The sequence below is a fragment of the Drosophila gunungcola genome, chromosome 3R (assembly GCF_025200985.1).
Source record: "Drosophila gunungcola strain Sukarami chromosome 3R, Dgunungcola_SK_2, whole genome shotgun sequence".
NCBI lineage: Eukaryota > Metazoa > Arthropoda > Insecta > Diptera > Drosophilidae > Drosophila > Drosophila gunungcola.
In genome coordinates, this window is record NC_069139.1 from 10,578,214 (window position 1) to 10,602,284 (window position 24,071).

The 24,071-nt window shown below is 41.0% G+C and overlaps 8 protein-coding genes and 2 non-coding genes across 10 annotated transcripts; 7 read left to right on the top strand and 3 right to left on the bottom strand.

Moving 5' to 3' along the window:
* Positions 1-1,030: 1,030 nt before the first annotated feature.
* LOC128266816 (salivary glue protein Sgs-5-like) lies at positions 1,031-2,054 on the top strand. The gene is made up of 3 exons (XM_053003617.1): positions 1,031-1,581; positions 1,641-1,829; positions 1,894-2,054. Exons 1-3 carry the CDS (start codon positions 1,068-1,070, stop codon positions 1,926-1,928), a joined length of 738 nt encoding a protein of 245 aa, XP_052859577.1. The 5' UTR covers positions 1,031-1,067; the 3' UTR covers positions 1,929-2,054.
* Positions 2,055-2,803: 749 nt separating this feature from the next.
* On the top strand, positions 2,804-3,227 carry LOC128266825 (chorion class high-cysteine HCB protein 13). The gene is made up of 2 exons (XM_053003627.1): positions 2,804-3,066; positions 3,123-3,227. The coding sequence occupies exon 1, from the start codon at positions 2,856-2,858 to the stop codon at positions 3,051-3,053; it is 198 nt and encodes a 65-aa protein (XP_052859587.1). The 5' UTR covers positions 2,804-2,855; the 3' UTR covers positions 3,054-3,066; positions 3,123-3,227.
* Positions 3,228-13,061: 9,834 nt separating this feature from the next.
* Positions 13,062-15,506, top strand: LOC128266812 (adenosine 3'-phospho 5'-phosphosulfate transporter 1). The gene is made up of 4 exons (XM_053003612.1): positions 13,062-13,535; positions 13,599-14,652; positions 14,900-15,025; positions 15,089-15,506. Exons 1-4 carry the CDS (start codon positions 13,492-13,494, stop codon positions 15,257-15,259), a joined length of 1,395 nt encoding a protein of 464 aa, XP_052859572.1. The 5' UTR covers positions 13,062-13,491; the 3' UTR covers positions 15,260-15,506.
* A 371-nt stretch (positions 15,507-15,877) lies between these two features.
* LOC128266814 (uncharacterized) lies at positions 15,878-17,763 on the top strand. Its single transcript, XM_053003614.1, has 2 exons — positions 15,878-17,252; positions 17,501-17,763. The coding sequence occupies exons 1-2, from the start codon at positions 16,329-16,331 to the stop codon at positions 17,654-17,656; spliced, it is 1,080 nt and encodes a 359-aa protein (XP_052859574.1). The 5' UTR covers positions 15,878-16,328; the 3' UTR covers positions 17,657-17,763.
* Positions 17,764-18,216: 453 nt separating this feature from the next.
* On the bottom strand, positions 18,217-18,948 carry LOC128266820 (pupal cuticle protein Edg-91). The gene is made up of 2 exons (XM_053003621.1): positions 18,853-18,948; positions 18,217-18,789 (listed from the first exon to the last, which is right to left on the bottom strand). Exons 1-2 carry the CDS (start codon positions 18,874-18,876, stop codon positions 18,328-18,330), a joined length of 486 nt encoding a protein of 161 aa, XP_052859581.1. The 5' UTR covers positions 18,877-18,948; the 3' UTR covers positions 18,217-18,327.
* Positions 18,949-20,302: 1,354 nt separating this feature from the next.
* Positions 20,303-20,927, top strand: LOC128266824 (uncharacterized). Its single transcript, XM_053003626.1, has 2 exons — positions 20,303-20,419; positions 20,487-20,927. Exons 1-2 carry the CDS (start codon positions 20,372-20,374, stop codon positions 20,814-20,816), a joined length of 378 nt encoding a protein of 125 aa, XP_052859586.1. The 5' UTR covers positions 20,303-20,371; the 3' UTR covers positions 20,817-20,927.
* A 259-nt stretch (positions 20,928-21,186) lies between these two features.
* On the top strand, positions 21,187-22,874 carry LOC128266821 (uncharacterized). Its single transcript, XM_053003622.1, has 2 exons — positions 21,187-21,531; positions 21,925-22,874. The coding sequence occupies exons 1-2, from the start codon at positions 21,520-21,522 to the stop codon at positions 22,390-22,392; spliced, it is 480 nt and encodes a 159-aa protein (XP_052859582.1). The 5' UTR covers positions 21,187-21,519; the 3' UTR covers positions 22,393-22,874.
* On the top strand, positions 22,792-22,864 carry Trnav-cac (transfer RNA valine (anticodon CAC)). Its single transcript has one exon. It is a non-coding gene; the product is annotated as a tRNA-Val (tRNA).
* A 315-nt stretch (positions 22,875-23,189) lies between the features above and the next one.
* Trnap-ugg (transfer RNA proline (anticodon UGG)) lies at positions 23,190-23,261 on the bottom strand. The gene has a single exon. It is a non-coding gene; the product is annotated as a tRNA-Pro (tRNA).
* Positions 23,262-23,388: 127 nt separating this feature from the next.
* On the bottom strand, positions 23,389-23,899 carry LOC128266823 (prismalin-14). The gene is made up of 2 exons (XM_053003625.1): positions 23,885-23,899; positions 23,389-23,826 (listed from the first exon to the last, which is right to left on the bottom strand). The coding sequence occupies exons 1-2, from the start codon at positions 23,897-23,899 to the stop codon at positions 23,437-23,439; spliced, it is 405 nt and encodes a 134-aa protein (XP_052859585.1). The 3' UTR covers positions 23,389-23,436.
* Positions 23,900-24,071: the final 172 nt, after the last annotated feature.

Here is a 24,071-nt window from a genome sequence, read left to right on the forward strand (position 1 = left end):
AAAGCGGGGAGCAGCCGAGGTAAAGGTAAGTCAAAGGTAAAAATACGCGGCGCTCCTGGGGGTTGTTGTGCTGGTCGTCCTGGCAAAGGGAGGGAGATAAATGTGGTTGCTTGCCAGGATAATGCGCCTCAACTCAATTGGGAATTTCAAAAGTAAAGTTGAATTTCATGTTCGGCTGCGGCAATTGTCACAGATGGTTTAATTGAAGTAATTACATATGAAATCCGTCAGGATTTGCCCCTCTCTCGACACTTTTCGTTTATTATTTTATTATATTATCATATACTAAGCAGCACAAGCAGCATCATCATAATCCAGCCATTTGGGGTTTGGCGGAAAAGGGTTAATTGAGTTGTTTGCCTTTGTTTTATCTGCTTTTCCGCCACTTTGCCTTGCCTTTGACTCTCCTAATGAGCTAATGACAACTGCGTGTAATTATTTACCAACAGCAGAACCGGAAAGGTGAATACGTATTTATGCCTTTTGGTCGCCTTTTTTAGCTTCATTTTATGAGCCTTTTTGGGGTTTGAAAGCCAGTTAAACTGGTTACTGACCTATTCAGATTCATTAAAGAAAGCTGGGAGAGTAAGCTAAATTAAGTTGCCTTAAAAGGCACCACACAATTTTCCTACACATTAAGCAAACATTTTAACAGCAATTAATGGCTATTATTATACTGCTGACTTGCCTACTAAACTAATAAAATATGCAGCTCAATGTTCCATATTATTGACCTTAAAATGGTTTTTTTCAAAACGCCTATCCCTAGATATCGTAAGTCTTCATTTTTAACTTTTAAAAGCCTGTTTTTAGGTGCCTGCATTTATTAAGCTTTTTATACATATAGAGGACCTATATTATAAAATTCTTTTGTATATTTCGGTCAGTCAAGGTTATTCTCGTGCCGCTTAAAGCGCACGTTCTGCAAACATTTTGAGATCTTTACTGTGTGCACTAAGTCAACCAATTGGTTTGCTACAACTGCTAAAACAATGGGGTATATTTAATATAAATAGCGAAATGATTGGTATTTTGCTAACAGTTTCACTTTCACTTACCCTAAAGAAATGTTCAATTTTAAATTATTTCTCCTGTTGTTGGGTGTTTGGAGGTTTTCCTATGCCCATGTAATCCACGAACCTGAACCGGAACCAGAGCCTGAGCCAGAGCCAGAGCCTGACCCTGAGCCTGAATTAGACCCGGAACCAGAGCCAGAACCTGATCCTGAACCAGAGCCCGATCCAGAGTCCGATCCAGATCCCGATCCAGAGCCTGACCCAGAGCCTGATCCAGAGCCTGACCCAGAGCCTGAACCTGAACCAGAGCCCGAACCAGAGCCCGAACCAGAGCCCGAACCAGATCCGGAACCAGATCCGGAACCAGAGCCTGAGCCTGAACCTGAGCCCGAGCCCGAGCCTCCAATAGTAACGTCAACGACAACTTCAACAATCCCACCCGACAATTGCAATATCTACTACAGGAATTACCAATGGGCTCTCCAGGACGGTGTCTGCCGTTGTTTGCAAAACGAATATCTGATGAAAAACGAAAACGATCAACGCATTAAGGACGGTAAAACCCGTAAGTAAATAAAATTCACTAAAAAAAAAACCGCTTTCGATTGTTAAAACATATTTCAGCACTTGTACCCGTTTCCGAGGAACTTTGCCGTAGTTTCATTAAAAACAGGTGTTGTGTGGGATTCCCCGTAGTTGCTGAGTTCCCCATACCACCTCCTTGCGGTTGCAATCGAAAACAAGGCACAATCGCCACAGAGCGATTTTTCAGTCTGTGTCACCTGCTGAAATTCTCTTCTGAGAACCGAAAACGTAAGAGCGAGTCCAAATTAAATTCCACAATAATATTCTAATAATATATTATTTATCCTTGCAGCATTCTTAACATACTCGTATTGTTGGCCAATCTAAGTGGAATGAAACCAGTAAAAGTAATTTTTTAAGTGCTTGTTATCCTCATATTTAATTAAGTTAATTTTTAATTTGCGTACTGGGGAGATGGAAAACTTTAAATATTATATAAGAAAATAGCTGTTTTGGTATAAATAAATTAAACGAATGGCCTTAAATGAGCCTCTAAGAAATATATAAACAGGGCAATTGGTATATTTTTATATCTAAGAAATTATCTTAAAACTTAATAAAAATAACTGTTTAATATAAATAAAATGTTATTAATTTGAACGAATTGCTTAAAAATAGCATTATAATTTATAAGACGGTATAGTGGTTTATGTGGCTTCTCATTGTAGGCATAAAATCAGTAAAATCAGGGGTAATGAGATTAAATTTGACTGTACATTGTTTCCATAATTAATGCAAAAGTCCCTTTCACACTAAAAGTGCCCAAATGCCATAAAACATCCACATTGAGTTGAGTCATATAATTTGTTCTTTTATCGCTATAAACATTAATTTAATAATCTTACATGCTTAGATAATACTTGTAAAATGTCATGATTAAGCAAATATAGTATTTTATATTTTGTTTTCGAAACACCAAGCTTTTGTAAAGTATTCAATACTTTAATGATGGATGTTGATACATTTATAATCGCTTAAACTAAGAAACAGTTTTATTTATTTAAATTTTATTAAACATTTTGTTTTCCCAATGGAATGTTTCGTTTACCTTGAATCACCTCATAATATATAGCCATTATATTATATTGCACATATGGTGCATATGTTTACTCGATCAGCAGCGATAGCCCAGAATAGCACCAAAAATCAACTGGTCAAATAAATGTTTTCCCTATTTCGCACCTATAAAGACCCGTTGATCATTCCCCAGATCCACAGTTTCGAGTGCAGTCCAGTTCCTCCAGGCCGATCGCAATGTTCAATATCAAGCTAATCATCCTGGTTGCCCTGACCATCTCCATGGTTCAGAGTTGTTGCATCGACGAGCCCGAGCAGGGCAATTGCGGATGTGGAAAGTCCCAGTGCTCCTCATGTGGACGCGTCAAGTCCTGTGGATGTGGATGCAAACCTTGTCGTTGTCCCTCATCTGGTGGCGGTGGCTGCCAGGGTTAGACGAGGAATTCAGGTACGCTTATAAAACAAAATCAACGTGATCTTTTAATAAATTCACCCGAATTCCAGACCAGGACTTGCGCAAGCGGCACAAAGGACCCTGCCCACATTGAATTATTGTTTTTAAAATTATTTGTTTTTAACTTTCATTAAAGTGTGGTTACATTTTGCAAACTTTCATCTTTTTCGCACTTTGTGCGCTCAATTGTGAAGGGAGCGCCACAATGAGCAGACAATCATTTTCATTGCATTGATCACTTTTTTATTCATATCCGTTCACTCGTTGGCAAAGTAATTTCTTTGTTCTTTCCGCCACGCTTTCTTGATTTCCCCAGTTCCGCAATGGGGAACAAAAGGAAAAGTAATCATATCCGGACCCCAGCACTTTTCCTTTTTCCCCCGGTGTATCTCCTTTGCACTTTTCTACGTGAATTGGTTTTTTGTTCATTCTGCCCGCTCCTCCAGTATTCCATTTCATTTGCTGGCTTCTGATGTTCTTCTCCTTAAGGATGACAAATTACGTTTTCGTACTGACTCTTTATCAACTTGTTTTTTTTAATGATTTTATAAGCATAATTTTATATTTTCAAAACTTACGTTCTAAGAACGTTTTAAACGGTAAATATATAAAATTTTGTAAAATGAGAGTAACCTGGCCCAAACTTATTTCCTATTATTCTACCAGATCGAGATCCTGCTGGCTATTATATATATATATATATATATATATACGGACATAGGAGACCCACCTGGTCGCAAAGTGGAGACGGCAGGACATCTTCGTCTAATAACCCTAAAAGCCTTATCGAGTCATTTAGAATGAAAACAAGCAATTAAAATGATGAATATGCAATAAACGTGGATTGTGTATACAAACACACTCGCACCCAACCACTGCCTCTCAAATAAACGATAGCTCCTCGCGTTCCACACATTTTATATGCTAATGAGCGGCACACAAAAATAAAAGAATCGAATTTTTTGGGAATAAAATGAAAGGAAAAAGGCGGACGAACATACATTTGCCTAATGAAAATAGCGCCATTAAAATGGGAAAAACAACTTTAGATACCGAAATTCGAAACACGGCGAGTTTTGGCAATTAAAAGGATACGAATGGAACAAGCTCCTATCAACTACCCGCTGCGATGTTGAATATGTATGCGTTTATATATATATATTTATATGTGTATATATTTATACACATTTATATGTATCTCCATGATCGTCTAGCAAATTAGAGATTAACACGCATGTGTCGTCCTTTTCGGGTATTCCTCTGACTTCTGGTTCATTGACCGCCGCTGGGCAATAAAAGTAAATGACTCCGAAAACTTGGCGGCCAACTTTATAACTTAACGAATTAGAGCAATTTGAGAAGACTATAAAAACGTCCGGAAAACCGCAGAGGTATGTTGAAATTTTTTTTTGAAATTTTCAGTGGCGCGTGCCGTTTCAGGTAAAGTTGGCTAGAACAGGGGTGTGTTTAATAGGCCACAACGGACATTAGATCCTGGGGTCGGGTCGGAGGACGCATATCAGTCGAAAATTAAGTGCATTTCGAGGACTTAAAAATTGGACAGTTGAAACGGAGACACACCCGTGCCAGGCCATAATAATTGGCTGGCATCTATCTACAATAGCTCTTGCAATGCAAACATATTAATTAATTCGAGGCCTATGCGCCTGTCAGTTGTCCATGCATCGCAATCGCATCTCAGGTTTAACTGAGGTCAACTCGGGTCGGTTCAACAACTTAATTATAGTGCGAGTGTGGCAGTGTTTTGCATTTCCACGTCCAATTTATTGTTTGTTTCTCCAATTGACCGACTGCCCCCGCCCCGCCCCGCACTAATTTGATAATTGCAATTGCGTGTGTGTGTGCATTTGCGGTCGACGGCTCGTTAGCCAGTCTGATGGCTTAATTGGCCTTTAATTTGTTGCAAATTTGCCGCGGGCCCAATTATGCCGCCCAATAGTGTCGACATAATGTTTGAATTACATTTACAACTGTATCGAGCCGTACTAATATATTATGAGTAGTATTTATAGTGTGATTTGCACAGCCGATTGCAAAAAGAGTTGGCCGCTGTTCTTTGCCGGAAATTAGTCGCACTAAACTTGATAAGCCAAATAAAATGGTTGAGTGACAATTGGCTAAACGAAATTGATTGATGAGACAGCCCGAATGTAGCTAAAACTTTGACAGATTGCCCGGAGATAACTGCAGGATTCGAGCATCCTTATCAGACTCATCGTGGCACGAGTCGAACAAATATTGTGACAGCAAAGGAAAGGGGTCGCAAATGTAAATGCGTGCAGCTTATTGACATTAATGTAACAATTGTCAAAAGGATTTATTAACAGCCCTAAGGGGATGGCGATAATGCAAAGGGTGCGGCACTTTCGGTGGTGGCGGTGACTCTAAGTGCTATCAATCATTTGATTGATATTAATGAGCACAAATTTGCATTATTCCAATGAGGATCACATGTTTTAGTGAAGTTGTTGTTTAGAAACGAGTCAGTTTGCCAAATGTTTGCATACATTTCAGGCGTAATTAAGTTTTCGGAGCACCGGAGTTTTCCATTAGCAACGGGGAAAACACAATTCGAAGTGTATTTGCAATCAGACGCCATCCTTCGGCTGGCATGCAAATAAATTATAACGAATTTGCACAGACACTGAAAAAATCCTCAAATATCGAGCCAAGCCGAAGAGAAGAGAAAAACTCAAATGTAACAAGAAGATCAACAACAAAGCCGCAGGAATACAAATTACCAGGCCACAAAAAGCCAGACAGCACCGCTCACATCCTGGATATACAAAAATATACTCGTAGCTGCTGTACACAGCCCAACACAACACAACACAACACAACACAACACACCGCACCGTTCACTTACTTAGCCATATAAATGCACAGTTTGTGATGCATATAAAAAGCGGAAAGCAAATTTGAATTTTTAAATTAGTTTTGTTAACTTTGCCCGTTGTTGTGCAGTCGCTCTGGCAGGGCCTGGAAATGTTTAACGACTCGTAAGGAAATTGCGAAGTAAAATGTCTTCAGGAATTCCACATTTTCCGTATACGTAGCAAAAAGCCGAAGGAAACCGGCTACAAATGCGGCAAAGAAAAACCACAAGATGGCGTTGAGTGGGCGGATGGCGGGTTAGGTGGGTGGTTGGGTGGGTTTTGGGCGTTTTGGCAAGCTGGGGGTGGTTCCCATGGCTGACTACTGAAAATGGCGAATTAAATTTGAAATTGCGGTCGGTTGTTGGACGACAGAGAGGGATGTACCCAAAGGGGGAGAGAGAAAGAAGGAAAATGTCACAGCAAGTTGAGGTAAAAGTTGCGTCTGGCATTGCTTTTGTTGTGTAAAATATGGAAAAATGTCTTCTCCTCGCCTGATAATGTGCGGCTAGGTATGCGGCGACTACTGCTTATGCATACCAAATGTGTGTGACGACTCCGCTGTACCGCCCATGCCACGCCCACCGCCCCAGGAGCGCATCCGAAGCGGCAGCAAGTTTATTTGTTTTGTCAGTCGCTGCACGCAGCTTGGAGACCAGTTGATGGCTTGGAAAATAAGCTCAGGGCTTTCTCGAGAACCATACCATCACCTCATTTGAAATGCAAAGAAGCACTTTGCTAAAAAAAATTAAAATTATGTTATTCTTACCTCATCTTGGAGTGAAAGCAAATGATAATTTACATCTGATGTCAAAGATATCAAATCCTTATCCTAGTAGTAATTGGAAGAACGTGTTTCCTACTTTTTGGAAATAAGAAACATTATGCCCTCCTTTTAAGTATTACAAATATTTGTTAAGTTGTATTTAGAATGAAAAGCCTACAATCTTTTAAACGTTTAAAACAATATTAATTAATTATTATAATCACAGTAGGCAGAAAAAATGGCATAATAAAAGCATGTAAGCAAAGAAAACCTTTGGAAAAAAAACTGCACAAAACATTAGAGTAATTTATAAACTATATTTTTCTTGATTAGAAACAATTCATATAAATATATCTATCAATTATAAAAATCTTTCTACTACTGTTACAATTCAAAATTAATTTTGAACTTTTAAAAAGTAATAGTTTTAATGCACACTAAGCAACTTATTTTATGTGTATAAATATTTTTCAAACAAAATAGATCCTAAGAAATAAAAATTAAATGCTGACCAATCAGTACAAAGAGAATCCCCATAAAGACACCCACCCAAAAACACACACATGATTGCCACAAAGCTAGAGCAGACAGCAAAAGAGATAGCATGGCAAATCGCAAAAAAAGGACTTTGTGCAATTTATTTTGCCAAGTAAAATTACTTGTCGCCTGGAGGGAATGACGTAGAACATGGACGGGGATCCAGTGCACTTACGGGACAGGGGTATTTAGCTATCCATCTACATAGATATATAGATATGTGTGTGAATGGGTGGGCGTTCAAATTGGACAAACAACAACAAAGGCGGTGGCACACTCAAAGTGAACGCCATGTCACGGAAAATATTAAAATTAGCTTTAACATGTCTGGTTTGTGTGCAGTGGCTCATATTTTGCCTTTGGTGCGAAATGTTGCAATCAAAAATTGGTCGACGACCCTCATCTCTCCCCACGCTGAAAAGATGAAAGACGCCGGGCTAGATTGGAGCGGGCTATAAAGTAAGAGCCGGAAAACTTTTGATGCTGTTTGCTACTTTTCACATTTCCCTGTCAGCATCGTCCTGACCGCAGTGTGTTCCTTTTCATTTAAACTTTTTTGTCTTTTTTCTGCGCCGCTTTTGATTTCAGGACGGGTCGAGGACATGGACACTTTTCCATTTCTCTTGGTTTGTCAGTCAATTTCTGAAGATTCCAGTTGATAAAAACTCTGATTGGCTCCTTTCGTTGCCAAACAAATTATCATAATCCCACACAAAGAAGAAACATGGGGCGATACATTTTGAATTATTTTTTAAAAAAATTCTACATAAATATGTTTAATTTAAAAATAAATGGCACAAGGCTAAGCAAAAAATGATGGTTTTCTAAAAACAAACATATATTAAGCCTAATGAATTTAAAAGCAAATTAGATTATTTGCATTAATTATTTTCAAATTTCACTTACAGAAACAAATAATTTATATAGCTTTTTATATTAATTTAGCTGTTATCACATAATTTATTGTCTCTTTCTGACGTTTTTTTGTTCCAGACTTCAAAAATGTTTTATGGATATTTAAATAAATGATGGCAAAAATTAAATTCACTCCCGCTGATAGTTAGAATAGATTTTTAATTAAAGGCATTTTCTTAGATAAAATTCCCTTAAGCCAAGCATAATTTTTGTCTCAGTGCCTTATTTATGACTGGCAGTAGGACAGCATCTCAAGTAATCCAACAAAAAGTTTCTCATCTCGAGTTTTGCCCCTTGGTTTGCATACAAATGTGTAAGGTTAAAACTAATTAAATGTGCCAAGTAGGTTGCTTGTTCTTGTTGTTCGAACGCTTGGGCTTTATTTTTCATTCCATTTCTCTGCTGTGGCACAGATTCAGATTGGGGCGACGGCTTGACAAATGGATGTGGGTGTCAAAGAGCTTTGATAACTCGCCGGCAATGGCTGCTCTAAACAAATGGCGCCATCAATTTCGAGGTGTGGCCTGTCCGGAGTTGGCGTGGCCTTTCAGTCGGAAAAGCCGGGAAAAGCGGGGAAAGCCGGGGAAATGTACAAGCTAATTTTCATGCTCGGCACGCGCACAAATACCAGGAGGTGGTTGATTCACTTGGTTGGCTGACTGGCTGACTGGCATATTAAAGTAATTAAATGGCAAACGCAAACTTAATTGGAACGACTGTCTGAGTGCGAGGGAGTTGGCAGTAAAATAAAAAAAGTCCCCATAAAACTTAACTTGAACGGCGACCATTTTGCGGGCATTACTACTATTACATCGCATCGCATCGCATCGCAGTGCGTGCCTATTTATTTAACAAATTAGCATAATTGTTCACAAAATAAAATTCAACTTAAGTACAAATGATGGTCGGCGCTGTTAATTAACATGTGGGTGCAGGCAGGACATCCGAAATGGAGGCGGACTTATCCCGCAGCGCAAATTAGTTGTGTACGCCAATGCTAATTGCGAAATGGCATGTCCTTCGGCAATGAAAAAAAACCTCCCGTTACGGGGGGAAAATATATGAAAATTGTTTTGACTTTAGATAAGCGACAAAGTCGACCCGGCTGATGGGTTGGGCCTCGAGAATATGCCGTGATAGAGGGAGCCGGCCGGGAAACGACAATCAAGTTTATGACCTGCAGTTGAAGATGGGACTTGAGCGCCACTTGACTAGTTTAATTACCGGGCTGCAGCATTGCGAAAGCTGTACTTAACCATTGCTATTGACGGGGACAGCTGTTCGAGTGCCCTGCGAGATCTCATCTTCCCGACCCCTTTTTGTATCCCATTGTACGAGTACGAGTATCTAAGTATCTGACTCCGGCTGTGCGGCTTTGTGTGTGTGTCCATCTGAGATAAGCTTTGTCGCCAGTTTGCTGACAACACGCAATGACAACTTTGCCGAGCTACCTATGAAGTTGTTCTGCCCCTGCTTTGTCCGATTTTCAGCGGCAGATACATCCAGACGTGTGTGTGTATGTTCAAAGGCAATTTCGAGCGGCACACACAATGACAAGTGCTATCGTCCTCGTCATTATTGTCACAGTCATTGTCCAGGGATCGCCTTGGCCCCTCGATTTCGCCCTTCGTCTTTCGTCCGTTGCCTTTGTTTAAAGTGTCGGCCGGCGCACCATTGTCCTTGTTGTTGGCATTGAAAAGTCGCCGTTGCTACGCTTATCGCGCAAACAATTTAACAAATGGCCCAAATTATTGGCTAATATTATTGAGTTCGATAGGAAAAGCAAGCGAAATTGTCAAACGTTATTGGTTTTAATCGAACCAACTATGTAGTTTCACTAAATTGAATTGAGATATATAGAATTGATAATTGGTAGATTAAGTATACTGACTGAATTAACCAAACAAAAAATAATAAGAAGATGATATTTATAAAACATCTAGACTGAAACTATAAAAAATTCTTTACTTTATATTGATTGCTAAAGTAGCTTTGTAATATTTTTGTATTTTAAGTATTTTAAGTTACTTCCTAAAATTTGACATATGTTTCCCATCTAGACATGGCTATAACTAAATTTTATCTAAATCTTAATCTTTAGAGTACCAACTCAAATCTATATTCTAAAATAATGCAAAATTCACATAATTTTAAGATGTATTGTTTTTGTTCATTATATTTAATTTAATTTTTTTCGTATATCCTTTTCTTATAACCATTATCAGTGCCTTGAACCAATTTGTAAGCCTCGCTGAGCTTTTCGAGCTTTTCCAGTTATTGCGTATACGCGATGGGGGATGTTGGGAAGAAGAAACAAAAACTCAACCCCCTTGAATATGTTTATGAATGTTTGCCCGCATGTGTGTGCGTTCATCACACGCACACTGATTCCATTAGACGCACACATGGGCAGCTGTGCGTTCGGAATGTCGAGTTATGCTGACATGTTGCTCCGCCTTCTTCGGATTATGTTCGCCTGGTATGAAATCTACCACGAAAGAATGTGTACGAGTATGTGACGGACGAATACACGTGTCGCCGGAATACACATGCGGAAAGCGGGCGAGTGTGCGAGATGCTGCCACGCACACAAGGACGAAGCCAAAGACACAGGACACGTCTCTCTTCTTCTTTCTCTTTAGGCGGGTGTGTGCGAGTTGCGACCTTGAGCACGAGTAGCTCATTTAATGATGCCGCAAAGGCAACCCCTAAATCACCACCAAACCATATACAGTTGTGGCCAAAATGAGAAACACAAAGAGGTGTAAAAAGTGAGCATTGAATTTATATCTGCTTAGAGTAATTAAATTAGCAATTGTACACCGACTTTTTATTCGGTTTGTTTTATTAGTTTCATATGTAATTTTCCCCTTTTCTCTCTTTTTTTATGCTTAACACATTAGTTAATTAAGGGTAAAGCATATAACCTAACATAAAATGAGTATTTGTAATTTTACTGAAACAAACGATATATTAAATATTTTATTATTCTTGCGGTTTTCGAAGTAAACTTACTTACTTCATTTAAGCTAGTAAACTTAGGATATCAAAAACTATCACCAAGGTGTCCAAAAGTATGCTATGATTTTTTTTCTCCCTCAAATCTTGGAAAAATGAGAGGGATGCGATTATATTTGAATGAATTTATAAAGCCAGGACTATATTGAAAATATGCAAATTAATCTTCAACCTTTATTTATGACCGTTACTGTAGCTACAACCACCCGGGGTGGGTACGACAATGTAAAGACGTAGTAATGGACGCTCCGCTTGGCGATTCTGTTCGCCTGGTGCACTAAGGTTGCTCCTAGTTACGACGTAACTGTTAACCGGTTTGGCCGGTCGACGGCACTGCTCTCGCATGTTAGCGTTATGTAATGGCCTCGACAGTGGGTAACGGACGTGAATAACCCGGCCCAGTCGGTGGGCGGGCAGCTATACTCCGCCCCGTAGATCACGCCCTAGTGGGCGACATGCGCACTGCCTCGGATTCGATGGGCCACCCACCCGGATTTCTGGTCGCCTGGTATTCCTTGGGCGTTACCTTAAGAAGGGTTAAACCGCTGATGGACACGTGTCTGTCTATTTGAATGTGCTGCCGCTGCTGCTGCTGCAGAGGTTCTTGGCCGGGTTCTTGGCAAAAATCACAAAGAACCAGTCCGGCGGTGCGACGCTCGTTTTGGGCGCCACCCAATGCCCGCACTCGCTAATTGAAACGCTCCGCAGTACGCGGAGGTTGCCCGTGCCTGTGACCCACCCACTTGGGCGGGCAGGGGCGTAGTCCCTGCCACAGAGTCCCTGCTGCAGTGGTTGTCAGTGCTGGCAGTGTTTTGGATTTATTTAATCTTTAAAAATAATTCTTAAACAAATATTCTCAATTATGTCTGTAAAGTTGGCTTTGTCTTAAACTTAAACTTACTGGAACATTTTCTTGTAAGAGGCATTTCTAAGTATCTAGTATCATTAACATATTTATATATTTATTATTTATTATTATAAAATGTATTGTAAGAGCATTGCAAATGTTATAAAGGTTTGGTACTTGCCATAAAAAGGCCAAAACGTCAGAACTTGGGGTTGCTAGACCGAGGACACGCCACTGCCATCGAAACCCACCCCTAATAAAAAGTGTGGCAATGTCAAGCGACACTCCCCTCGCACATACACACACATATAGATTTCCGAGTCCTTTCGCTTTCAATTCCTTTTCTGGGGGTGTCCTCTGAATCACACATTCCAATCTCTTTTTCTTATTGCTGTGCGCCTGGTATTAGACTTCAAGCGGAATTTCCTTTCGTTTGACTGTAATTTTAGAAGTGTTGAAAATTTGAGTTAGCATTTGGCATTAGCATTTAAAAGCCACTGTTTCATAGTGAAAATGAGTTCAATTTTTATATAGGAATAAACAAAATAACCTTTATTTTTCGAAATAAATATTATTATAGTTTACAAGCCATGATTTGATGAGAGCTTACATTGATTGATTAAAAACACCAGGAAATTATTAAAAAAAAGAAAAAAAATCTTTGGAAGAGATCTTGTTATTTAAAGCTTAGAAATCCGATTGTTATTTTAAGCAGCTGTCTTTGGCTTTACACAGCAAAACTTTTTCTTTAATCTGATAAATATATTTATAATAAAAGTTTAAAAAGAGGGACACTTTTTTTGAACTAAGTTATTTTTTTAAAGAAAAATAAGAATAAGAATAAGAATAATGTTCACTAAAATAAGAACTTTCTTTTAATCTACTAAGGTTTCTCAGTTTCCTAAAATCAGAATAATATATGTTATTTTTAAAAGACATCTTAGTTTTGTTAACGGTTTCTTTTCAAAAACAAAATGCACTAACGCCAGAAAACATCGATAACCATGGCAATCGGTTGTGTCCCATCACCGTCGATAGGGTCCAGCTCTAGAAAATTTAATTTCGGCAATTATTTATTGTTTTTTTTTGGACGTGTGAACAATGGAGCGATCCGGCGTGTTTGAGCAGCTGGCCTGAGCGCCGGCTGCCCGAATCCCCCGGAATCCCACTCCGACAGAAGTCCAGAGTGTCTCCCGCCGCCAAAAGAACCGCACGCACATCTGGCAGCCGACTGTAAACAAACCTGAGAGATATGATAATTGTGCGCTTATTATGCAAAAACTAGTTTGGAAGCGGCGCGCCGGTTGTTGAACTCTTGACACTTGACTGGTTGGCTGGCCGGCGAAAATAGAGAATCGCCCGCGGGTTCAATAAGAATCGGCAAATCGGTCGAGTCAGCACCTCTGGGAATTCAATTCGGTAAAGTCAACGAAACAAGCCACATGTATGCCTACAAGATGGGTCGAGTTCCAGAGCTGGTTATATGGTAAGTATATATATAACACAACTGATTTAACTAAACTAAACCCGTCTCTAATCTCAAAAACAGCTCCTTTATCGTGGTCAGCTTGCTGGTCATACACTTCTTCTCGGATCTGCTGCGAGCCTCGCTTGGAGGCTACTACAACCAGGATGTGACCCTTTCCCAGCTGGTGGAGGCCCAGAGCTCGGACTACGCCTGGCTGCTGAAGCTCCTGGTCAATTGCTTTGGCTACAGCTGCGTCTTTGTGCCGGGCTTCTTGATTTACAAATATGTGGGACGCATAAATTACCTGGAGAGGGGCAATCAGACCATCCTGCATAGAGCCATCAATATGTGCATCACAGGAAACTCTGGGCACGATCAACTGGATGCGGGAGGCAGCTCCACGGATAAGGATCGTCCGGCGGCTTCAGTGGCCCCCAAACGCACGAGTTCCCAGGAGGCAGTGCAGCTTTTATGGTGCTTTGGCGGCCTAATGGTCTCCTATCTCACTTGGGGCGTGCTGCAGGAGAAGATAATGACTCAGCACTATCTCAACTTCGCGGGCGAGAGCGCCAAATTCAAGGACTCACAGTTCCTGGTGTTCTCCAACCGATTGCTGGCCTTTTTAGTGGCTCTGGCCTACCTGCAATGGCAGCCCTCACCAGTGCGACACCGGGCTCCGCTGTACAAGTACTCCTACGCCTCCTTCTCGAACATAATGAGCGCTTGGTTCCAGTACGAGGCCCTAAAGTTCGTCAATTTTCCCACTCAAGTGCTAGCCAAATCCTGCAAGATCATACCCGTAATGCTGATGGGCAAACTGATGTCCAAGGCCAAGTATGAGAGCTACGAGTACGTCACGGCCCTGCTCATCTCACTGGGCATGATCTTCTTCATGAGCGGCTCCTCGGACAGCAGCAAAGCCAGCGGTGTGACCACGCTCACGGGCATCTTCCTACTCTCAATGTACATGATCTTCGACAGCTTCACCGCCAACTGGCAGGGATCGCTCTTCAAGAGCTACGGCATGACTTCGCTGCAAATGATGTGCGGAGTGAATCTGTTCTCATCCATCTTCACTGGAGCCTCACTGTCGATGCAGGGCGGATTCATGGACTCGTTGGCATTTGCCACAGAGGTGGGTGTACAAAGAAGATATCGGTTAAAGACAACAACATGACTTCATAACAAGTTTGTTATCAAAGATAAATATTGAGTTTATATATTCAGTATTGTTTGGGTAACCCAAAATCCACATTATCCCAAACTAAAGTTTTATTAGTTTACCCAAGCTGAATACAACCTTTTTGTTTAACACATTAATTACTTACTATATAAAATGCACCAGAACGGTCCTACCTCACATTCTATTTATTCATTTCCAGCATCCAAAGTTCGTGTTTGATATGGTGGTGCTTTCCATTTGCTCAGCGGTCGGCCAATTGTTTATCTATCACACAATTGATGTCTTCGGCCCAGTTGTGTTTACCATAATAATGACGCTGCGTCAGGTGAGTCCATTCTGTTTGCAAGTGGAATGGGGTTTGTTTACTCAATTGTTCTATTCTCGACAGGCCGTGGCCATCATGCTCTCTTGCTTCATCTATCAGCACAGCATTTCGGTGCTGGGCATCTTCGGAGTTCTCATCGTCTTCGTGGCCATCTTCCTGAGGGTCTACTGCACCCAGCGATTGAGAGCAATGCGCAAACGGGCCGAGGCCAACAAACCCAAAATGGCCGTCTAGCCAGGGACACGAACTCGCCTCGAATACAACGCACAGACTTCCTAGCTCAGCCTAATTTTTGTACTGATAGCAGCTCATGGTAGATCCACTTCCAAAGCCCAAACAGAGGCTGCTTGGTCTCCCCAAAAATTGTACAGTTTTGTTTTTCTAGTTCTAAGTTGAATGTATACTTATAACCGTAAGCGTAGACGCCTAGCAAACGATTTGTGTGCTTAAATAGACATTTTATATGTACCTATACTACAAACTATTTTTGCAATTAACATTCGATTTTTTTAAACATGACCCGAATTCGATAACTAATTTATTTTTTTGATAGACTCATTCAACGATAATTCATAAATGTAATATACATATTTCTAGGAATTTCGAACACGAATCTTGTAAGGTTATTTAAACATTTTTAGGCTTAATAACTGTGTCTATAACGAAATGTCAATGCCTTTATAGCCACTCATCCAAATTAGTTTATTGGTTGGAAAATGATTATTTCAGTAATACTATGCTGAACTTTTAAAAACATTTTTGTATTTAAACTAGGTGCTATGTTAAAAATTAACGTATCATCGGCTTGTAATAGCCATAAATTGGTTGTCACTCAATTTTTCTATGAAACAAACTGCCTCGAGTTGTAGGAACGAATTGATTAATGTGAAAAGCATCCGTGCATCCCCTGGCAACTAATTAGCTCGGCTCCCATATTAGCGACAATCGGTGCAGTCGGTAGACTCGACATTGACCCACTTTCGGGTTACATTTTTGGCAGAAATGTGTTTTTGGCAAAAACAGCAATGGGTGAGAGCTTCCATCGTTGGTTCAGGTCAATGCACATGAGTCGCCGAGTGTAGCATGTTTTTTCTTCGCTATTGTTGTGCCATGTGGGCGATTATACTGATGATGATGAGGTTGACGATGCCGATGCCGGTGGTTTGGGTGGGCGGCCTGAATTACCATATCAAAACAATGCCCTGGAAAAATTCGAGCCAATAAAAAAGGGCATTATGCAATCGCCGGTCTGTCTGTCTGTCTGCCTGCCTGCCTTCTAAGGGAATAGCAACCAATTTGCCAAATGCGAGTTGGTTTTGTTTTTTTTTGGCACACGGGCAAGGTGATAAGTTGGGGTGTACTCCGCATTAGAGGATTAGTTTGTGCCCATCCCGCCGAGCGTGCAGAAGTCTTTCGGCAATCGAATCGCGTTTCAAACATGCAACTATTTCTTCTACTCCTTCTGGGAGCCTTGGGCTATTCGTTGGCCTATCCGCGCAGCTATAGTTACGAGTATCCCCGTCGAAGGTCCTACTCTGCCTCGAACGCCGGCAGTTCGTACAACTCGCTAGGCAGCCGGAAAGCCAGGGAGGAAAGTGCCACCACCAACAAGTCGGACAAGGAGAATGCCAAGTTTGCCGGGGCTTCCAATCAGGAGCTGGACGAATCCGGTGACGAACGCACATTGCTGCTCAAAAAGAAGCTGAAGAGATTGGCGAGACCATACTTGGGCGGATATGGCGGATATGGTGGATACGGAGGATACGGTGGATATGGCGGATATGGTGGATATGGAGGTGGTCCCTGTGGCCCTTTTGGACGTGATGCCAAGGCTGGTCAGAAGGATCCCGATGAGCAGGGACGCTTTCTGTTCGACGTGAATGTGGTGAAAGTCTATCCCGGCGGATGTCGTGGTTACGGAGGAGGTGGCCTCGGTGGCCTTGGTGGCCTTGGCGGAGGTCTCCTGTCCGATCCCCTTCCCCCAGTTCAACCCATTCCAGTGCCAGTGCGTCCATATGCTCCTTTTGCCACCTGGCTGTCGCTCTTTGCTCCGGGAATTCTGAACTCTGCCACGGTGCCTGGTGTTCCCCTTAGAGATCCACTAAGAGATCCCGTTCGTCCGGCTGGGGATCCGCAGAGCGATCCTGAGGTGGATCCCGCCTATGCGGCACCACCTCCAGTGCGACGACCGGTTCCCAATCGTGTCTACTACGATTCTGCCGGAGCGGTAAGTTGACTAAGGAAATTGGGTCTATAGAAAAAAATCACTAGAATTGATTATTAATTTGGATTAAAATAATTTTAGTTTGGTTTTCTTTGTTAAAAATATGTTTAAATTATAATAGTTTTGAGTTCTGTGAATAACTTTTATTGTTTTTAGGTAAAACCTGCTAATAATATCACGATTTTAAGATTTAAAAATATTATATTTGATGATTTTCTGTACTTCCTAACCACCTATCCTTTTTATTTAAGCCTCCTGTGACACCTGCTCAATTAGTTGGAGGCGTGGCCACCACCGTAAACGGAATTATTCAGCAATTGACGGGTCAGGTGCAGCCAGTGTACCAAACGGGAGCCTATCGGTCAAGGGATCAGCGATCGAGGGATCAGCGAAGCAGCTACGGGTAGTCAGCTCTAAACGAATTATCAAGTAGCGATATATTTAAAAAGTACATAGGTTTAAGAAATAAAATAAGAACGATTTTTTATACAATTTATTTAAAAAAGTTTTTGAAGATAAAATTGGGGAAATTAAAATTTAAAATTGGTTTTTAGTTTCGATGTGTATTAACTAGAAATTTAATTTGTTTCACACAAATAAATCATAGTTGAAAAGATGAATGTATTTTGCCCATAAGGAAGGTCAAAGTAAGTTTGTAGTTTTTTAATTTTATTATGCGAAAGAATCAATTTTTTTTTTTAAGATCTGTCCATTTGTAAATTGGCTACAGGTAAAGACGTATTAAAAAACTAAAAAAAATGACTTTGGTTTTCTCATGTTTGCTTCTTAAAGCAAGGAATTCCCCAAAACCATTACCAGGCGAGGGATTAGTCAGGCCAGCGCATAAATCTCGGATCTATGGCCATTAAATTTATGCACGTCGCGTCTGCTTCATAAAAATCAGTGAGAGAAGAGCCACAAAGGCAGCGCCAAGGACAATATTCCCAGCAGAAAAACCGGATTTCAATTGACTTAAATTGGGCATATTATTTCTGGTTTCTGTTGTTTTGTGTATTTTACAATCTACAAAGTGCGAATCACAAGTACTTTAATGGACAGCTAGCGAGATTTAGGATCATTATTTGCCGAAGAAACCGCCGCCGCCGCCGTAGCCACCGCCTCCATAGCCACCTCCGTTGTAATATCCATTCGAGTACTGCGACTGGCTGTAATGGCCGCCATAAGATCCGCCCTGGTTGTAGTAGGATCCACCGCCCGGATGGAATCCTCCATGATGGTGCGGCCGGTGTCCATAGCCGGAGTAGCCTCCGCCTGGATAGTAGCCACCTCCGTAGCCACCGCCTCCGTAGCCGGGGTATCCGGAATAGCCGCCATAACCGCCGGGATAGCCACCGGCATAGCCACCAGGATAGCCGCCGCCTCCTCCTCCAAATCCGCTATAGAGGCCGCCGCCCACTCCGATCCCGGCACTCAGGCCCACACTGCCGCCAAATCCGCCACCCAGGAGGCCCAAAGTACGACCTTCGGCCTTGACGGGCGCCGCCTGACCTTGACCAGCGATCAGCAAAAGCGCCAGCATCTGTAAGGTGACCAAAGCAATTAGGTTCATACGATTCGGTTCGCAAATGGCAGCCGCACTTACACAACTCACACGAACCACAGCCATTGCGATAACGAGCGCTTCTTGGCCGAAACTAAATTGCAATTGTGGAGGGCCCGCCGCTTTTATACCTCCGCTTCAATCTGGCCAAGAAGCCTCAAGTACGCGGCACGCATTGCCAAGTGATTCTACGCAAATTGCAGAACAAACACGGCGAAAGCGAAACCAGTTTGTGACGAAATCTCGGAATCCCCCTCGGAATCAAGTCGAGCAAGAGACAATTTAGCTGGCGATGCTTCACTGGGCCCCAGAACGCGTTAATTTTTGAAGCCACAGCCCCAAAACTAAATTATCATTTTTTCGAGGGTTACCTTTAGTTGCCGGCCGATCAAGATCGTGGAAAACCCAATAAAAATAATCACTGAAGCGATCGCACGCTACAACCAACCGGCGATTTTCAAGAGCAACCAGAAATGGCGGAACAAAGACGATTAAAGAGTACTCTAATTTCAAAATGACGTTGCAACTTTAAAAATGTTTAAATAATTGATGTTTTTGAAATAAACTAAAGCATATTAAAGATTTCATTTGGATTAAAAAAATGTATTTGGAACAGTTTTCAGCTCAGGGATTTGCTGTTATTTACTCGTTTTCATTTACAAATATAAAAGTTAAGTTAATAAATAAATCCAATTATTCTTAGCTAAGATTAATATATCATTATTTTTTTCTTATTTTACGAACCAATCTAAACGACGATCTTAGTGAGGGTATTCAACATCAACTCAATAAACAGACAACATGCAAAACAAATGACTTAGACAACAAACTACAGCGAAGAACGTGCAGCGAAGCAGGTCGGGATGAGCGATATGGCCAGCCCGCATTTGTTTGGCTCATTAGCACTTGTTACTGCTGCTATTCCGGCAGATCTTACTATATGACTAACTATGGGTCGACAATACGTTTGTGTCTAACTCCTCTTGTTTATTCTGGTCAATTGTTACGCCTTCACTTTCGTTTTCAGTTTATTCACCTCGAGTTGACGTCAGCGGAGTTACCAAAGTGAGACCAACCCACATCTGTGGCTAGTCAGGAAATTGTAGTTAGATTCGTTGACAGCGGGGATAAAAAGAAAAGAATTGCGTCTTTAATATATGAGTAAAAGGGAATTCAACTGATTTAAATGAGTTTATTTTTAAGCTTTGCATACAACTTAAATAAATATATAAGAAGAACTAATATAGACTTCAATTAAAACCAAAAAATTAATATGATTAATATTTTGTAGAAGGTATACATTTTATAAAAATCGATCTTTGTCTGTAAAGTGTTTTTGCCAATGTTTCGAATTGCTTTTAAGCTAAATGATGATTGCCAAACATGCAAATGATTAAGGTCATTGACCCACTATTGATATTCATAACACTCAATGTTCTGTAATCCAAACTCTAACTAACTCTGTACTAATGGTTATAGTCTCGCATTTGTTCTATAATTATGCTAAATCTCATTATTGTAATTACTGCGAACTTTACTTCCGTTTTCGGCGACTATAAGAATGGCAAACTTTAATCAGTTGCCATTGAGTTGTTTGCCAGCCATGAAGGTGGGAGTACTTTAAAGTCTTAGCTTCTCAGACTAAATCGCTAATTTGAAATTTGAAAATGTTGCAGTATTTTACACTGTCTTTTCTGTTGTGCTGCCTAATTGCCGGAGCCCTGAGTGCCCCTCAGTATCCTGGATCCGGATTTGGATATGGATTTTCACCCTATGGAGGATACGGAGGCTATGGAGGTGGCTATGCCTCAGCTAGTGCGGCAGCGAGCAGTAGTTCCGGCGGATACCAAGGATTCGGGTATCCAGGATACGGTGGCTATGGAGGATTCGGCGGGGGATATGGCGGAGGCTATAGACAGCAGTACAATCAGTTCAGCAACTACAACAACTACGGATCTTCTGGCTATGGAGGCTATGGAGGCTATGGCTACCCATTCGGCAGATGAGTTGGAAAAACCGACTCGTACCTGCTGGAAATTTCTGCCCCTGTTTTGTTTGATTTCTTTATTTGGCTTTTAATGTGATGGAGGTCAATAAAACGTAAATACCCAAAATGATTCACCTAAGTGTGCATAATTTTTTTTCTATTTGCATGTTGATTTAAAATGCTGAGCGTACATTCTGAAAATGTGATTTTTTTCAATTTTCTTCAGGTTTTTAGCCCAGCAAAATGTATGGCACGTTTTCCATTGACATTTGTAGTCTTCAACCCATTCATTTTTTTACATTTCTTTACTCAAGCCCAATTTTTCACTTTTTGCTCTCAAAAAACCTGAAATTTTCAGGGGCAAATCATGTGCATAAGGCAAATATAAACCACAGCCTGAAGTTCACATCGGCAGCGGCAGCAACAACAAATGCGGAGACAAACAAGACCTCTTCAACGGCTGATTGCATAAGGGCGATTCGAATCGCTCACAAAACGCGTCAGCGAGATAAAAACGCGTCCACTGCCGCGCAGCAGCTTCAATTGATCACGCGTCGTTGTCCAAGTCAAGCCAAAAGACCAGCTTCGTCATCGGCCCACACAGTTGAACTTGAAGTTTTTACAAGACATAGTAATTTTAAAAATATAAAAAAACCTGTTTTTTTATTTCCAAAACAGACTTAATCAATTAAACTCGCGTTTAATCCGTATAAAAAGTAAACATGCAAATCATTGTAAGTGATAGATTGTGATGGATTTTTATTAGACAAGAAACATTCATATGTTTTTAAAAGTGTGTTAAAGAAACGAGTTAAAACGGTTAAAAAGAAAACAATGAGCCCGAAATACAGTTTTGTGATTGGATTTAAATGGAAATTATTTTATATCTGCAACTAAAAGGAAAATATAATTGAATAAAAGTTGTTTTTAAATTTTGTCCAGAACAGTTTTTAATATTAAAATTAAATTCCGCTAAACATATATATACTTTGCTTAATTTTAATACAGTTTTTTGTCATAAAATATATTTAAATATAAAATAGTTAAATAAAATTGTACTGAATGACATTGGGTCAAATTAATCATTTGTAGCACTATAGTGTAATACTTTTTTATTAAAATTTCAGCGTTCACAATTGATCCTGTTTCTGGGAGTATGCTTTCTGTTTCTACTGCGTAATGCCTCAGCCGGAAAAATTAAACTGTTGGCTTTTAAGGGACCACACGCCGGATTTGTGGGTCTCAAGGTTCGCACTCCAAAGCTCCTGGGTCTAAAGAGCGGATTAGTGGGTGGCGCTGCCGGATTTGGACTCGGAGCTGCTGTGGGCGCTAAGTTGGGCGCTGGATTAGCAGCAAGCCATGGAAGCCATGGAAGCCATGGAGGTGGTTTCGGAGGTGGCTACGGGGGAGGACACGGCGGCGGTTACGGCGGAGGTTTCGGCGGAGGATACGGAGGAGGATTCGGAGGAGGATATGGAGGAGGATACGGCCGAAGCAGTGGCTATGAGCATCATGAATATCACGAAGAAAGACATTACAGCGGAGGATCCGGATACGGGGGCGGCGATATCGGAGGCGGCGCTTGGGGAAAATAAGTCTTTATTAGTGGGATTAAGTTAAAAACCATATGCTTGCCATCAGAATCTAAAATTTTTGTTATTTAGTTATAATTCATTTGATCATTAAAATAAGTAATACAAATGTAGTTATAATTCCATGATGTGCTGCCTGGGCCACTTGCTGGGCTCCTCGTCGCTCTCGGTTGTTTTTCTTATTTGGGAAAAGCAGCCACTTTAAAAATTTGTTATTCTGAAATTTTTTTACTTATTCGGTAAGTTTTCTCACTTTCGATACACTTTTTCACTTTCCATACATTTACATTTTGGGCGACATCTAGCGATCGCATGTGGAGACAGTCACATGTAAAATTCAAGTATAGATGGCGCTGCTTCTGGTTGGCTCATGATGCCCTCCTCAGTAACTAAACGCAAGAGGTTTCCGTAGTGTAGTGGTTATCACGTGTGCTTCACACGCACAAGGTCCCCGGTTCGAACCCGGGCGGAAACAAGCCTACTTATTTTTAAAAAATACAATTCTTTTGCTTATTTTTTGAGTTTTTAATTATAATTAATTTTAGAATTGTCATAGCGATGCAGGCGATAATGAGCTAATTAGTAAACTTAGCTATGAAAATCATTAACAGGTATTGAATAAATTTTTTAAGCATACACATAGGAAATGTTTTTTGAACACACATTTTTGGACACACATGCCAACACTTCGCTTTGTTTCTATTTTAAAATCACAAACTTAAATTAATTATTTAAAAAGCTTTTGATTTGTTATCAGTTATCAGCAACTCTACTTCTTACAACAGCAAAAAAAAAGAGCCGGGCTCAACCGGGATTTGAACCCGGGACCTCTCGCACCCAAAGCGAGAATCATACCCCTAGACCATTGAGCCTCATGCTCAGTTGTCTGCTGTTTGCCAATTTCCAGCCAGCCCAAGCAAATTTATTTTGCCACAAATCGAGTTAAAAATACACAGAAGTCTGCTTACAAAAATAAGTAACTAATCAATTTGTGACAACTTAAATAAATATATGTATATATTTAAACAATGTACCTTAACAAAACATTTAGCGTCTCTTAAAAATGCCACCGCCAAAGCCTCCTCCGTAGCCTCCGCCAAATGAACTGGCAGAACTGAAGGAGGAGGCAGAGGCGAAGTTCTGATAACCACCGAAACCGCCTCCATAACCACCCCCAAATCCTCCGCCCAAGCCACCAAATCCGCCCTTCCAGCCGTGCTTAATGGGAACCACCACGGGCTGGGGCACTGGCACTGGAATCGGTTGAGGAATTACCACGGGAACTGGGACAGGCTGTGCCACTGGAATCGGCTGGGCCACGGGATAGGGGACAAAGTTATTGTAGACAGGTGCATAACCTCCTCCGAGCTTTCCACCAAAGCCATGGGGGTGTACAAGTCCCAGGCAAAGCAGCAGGCACAGACCCAGAATCGTTATCTGCAAAAGGAAAAAAAACGTTCACCCAAGGTTTAGATATGAATGTAACACCACTTACCTCGTTTTGCCGCATGTTCTCCGTTGGATCTAAGCATCGCCAAGTTGAGCACGGCCGTATTTATATCAACCTCCAGCACTTCCTGTACTTCCTATTTTCGTCGAGTTCAAAGAACTGCCCAAAACTTGATCAACAACCAGTTCTCGAGCCAATCAATTTTTATTGTGCCAAAACTTAGTCGCAGCTA

What these genes read in the sequence shown, in the direction of transcription:
- LOC128266812 (XM_053003612.1), top strand. Translation starts at nt 13,492, where the DNA reads ATGTATGCCTACAAGATGGGTCGAGTTCCAGAGCTGGTTATATG. An exon ending in CGTTGGCATTTGCCACAGAG is followed by an intron (nt 14,653 to 14,899) that starts GTGGGTGTACAA and finishes ATTCATTTCCAG; the next exon opens with CATCCAAAGTTCGTGTTTGA. An exon ending in TAATAATGACGCTGCGTCAG is followed by an intron (nt 15,026 to 15,088) that starts GTGAGTCCATTC and finishes TATTCTCGACAG; the next exon opens with GCCGTGGCCATCATGCTCTC.
- LOC128266825 (XM_053003627.1), top strand. Translation starts at nt 2,856, where the DNA reads ATGTTCAATATCAAGCTAATCATCCTGGTTGCCCTGACCATCTCCATG.
- LOC128266824 (XM_053003626.1), top strand. Translation starts at nt 20,372, where the DNA reads ATGGCAAACTTTAATCAGTTGCCATTGAGTTGTTTGCCAGCCATGAAG. An exon ending in GTTGTTTGCCAGCCATGAAG is followed by an intron (nt 20,420 to 20,486) that starts GTGGGAGTACTT and finishes AAAATGTTGCAG; the next exon opens with TATTTTACACTGTCTTTTCT.
- LOC128266816 (XM_053003617.1), top strand. Translation starts at nt 1,068, where the DNA reads ATGTTCAATTTTAAATTATTTCTCCTGTTGTTGGGTGTTTGGAGGTTT. An exon ending in CATTAAGGACGGTAAAACCC is followed by an intron (nt 1,582 to 1,640) that starts GTAAGTAAATAA and finishes AACATATTTCAG; the next exon opens with CACTTGTACCCGTTTCCGAG. An exon ending in CTCTTCTGAGAACCGAAAAC is followed by an intron (nt 1,830 to 1,893) that starts GTAAGAGCGAGT and finishes TTATCCTTGCAG; the next exon opens with CATTCTTAACATACTCGTAT.
- LOC128266814 (XM_053003614.1), top strand. Translation starts at nt 16,329, where the DNA reads ATGCGAGTTGGTTTTGTTTTTTTTTGGCACACGGGCAAGGTGATAAGT. An exon ending in ACTACGATTCTGCCGGAGCG is followed by an intron (nt 17,253 to 17,500) that starts GTAAGTTGACTA and finishes TTTTTATTTAAG; the next exon opens with CCTCCTGTGACACCTGCTCA.
- LOC128266820 (XM_053003621.1), bottom strand. Translation starts at nt 18,876, where the DNA reads ATGGCTGTGGTTCGTGTGAGTTGT. An exon ending in CTGTGGTTCGTGTGAGTTGT is followed by an intron (nt 18,790 to 18,852) that starts GTAAGTGCGGCT and finishes GTCACCTTACAG; the next exon opens with ATGCTGGCGCTTTTGCTGAT.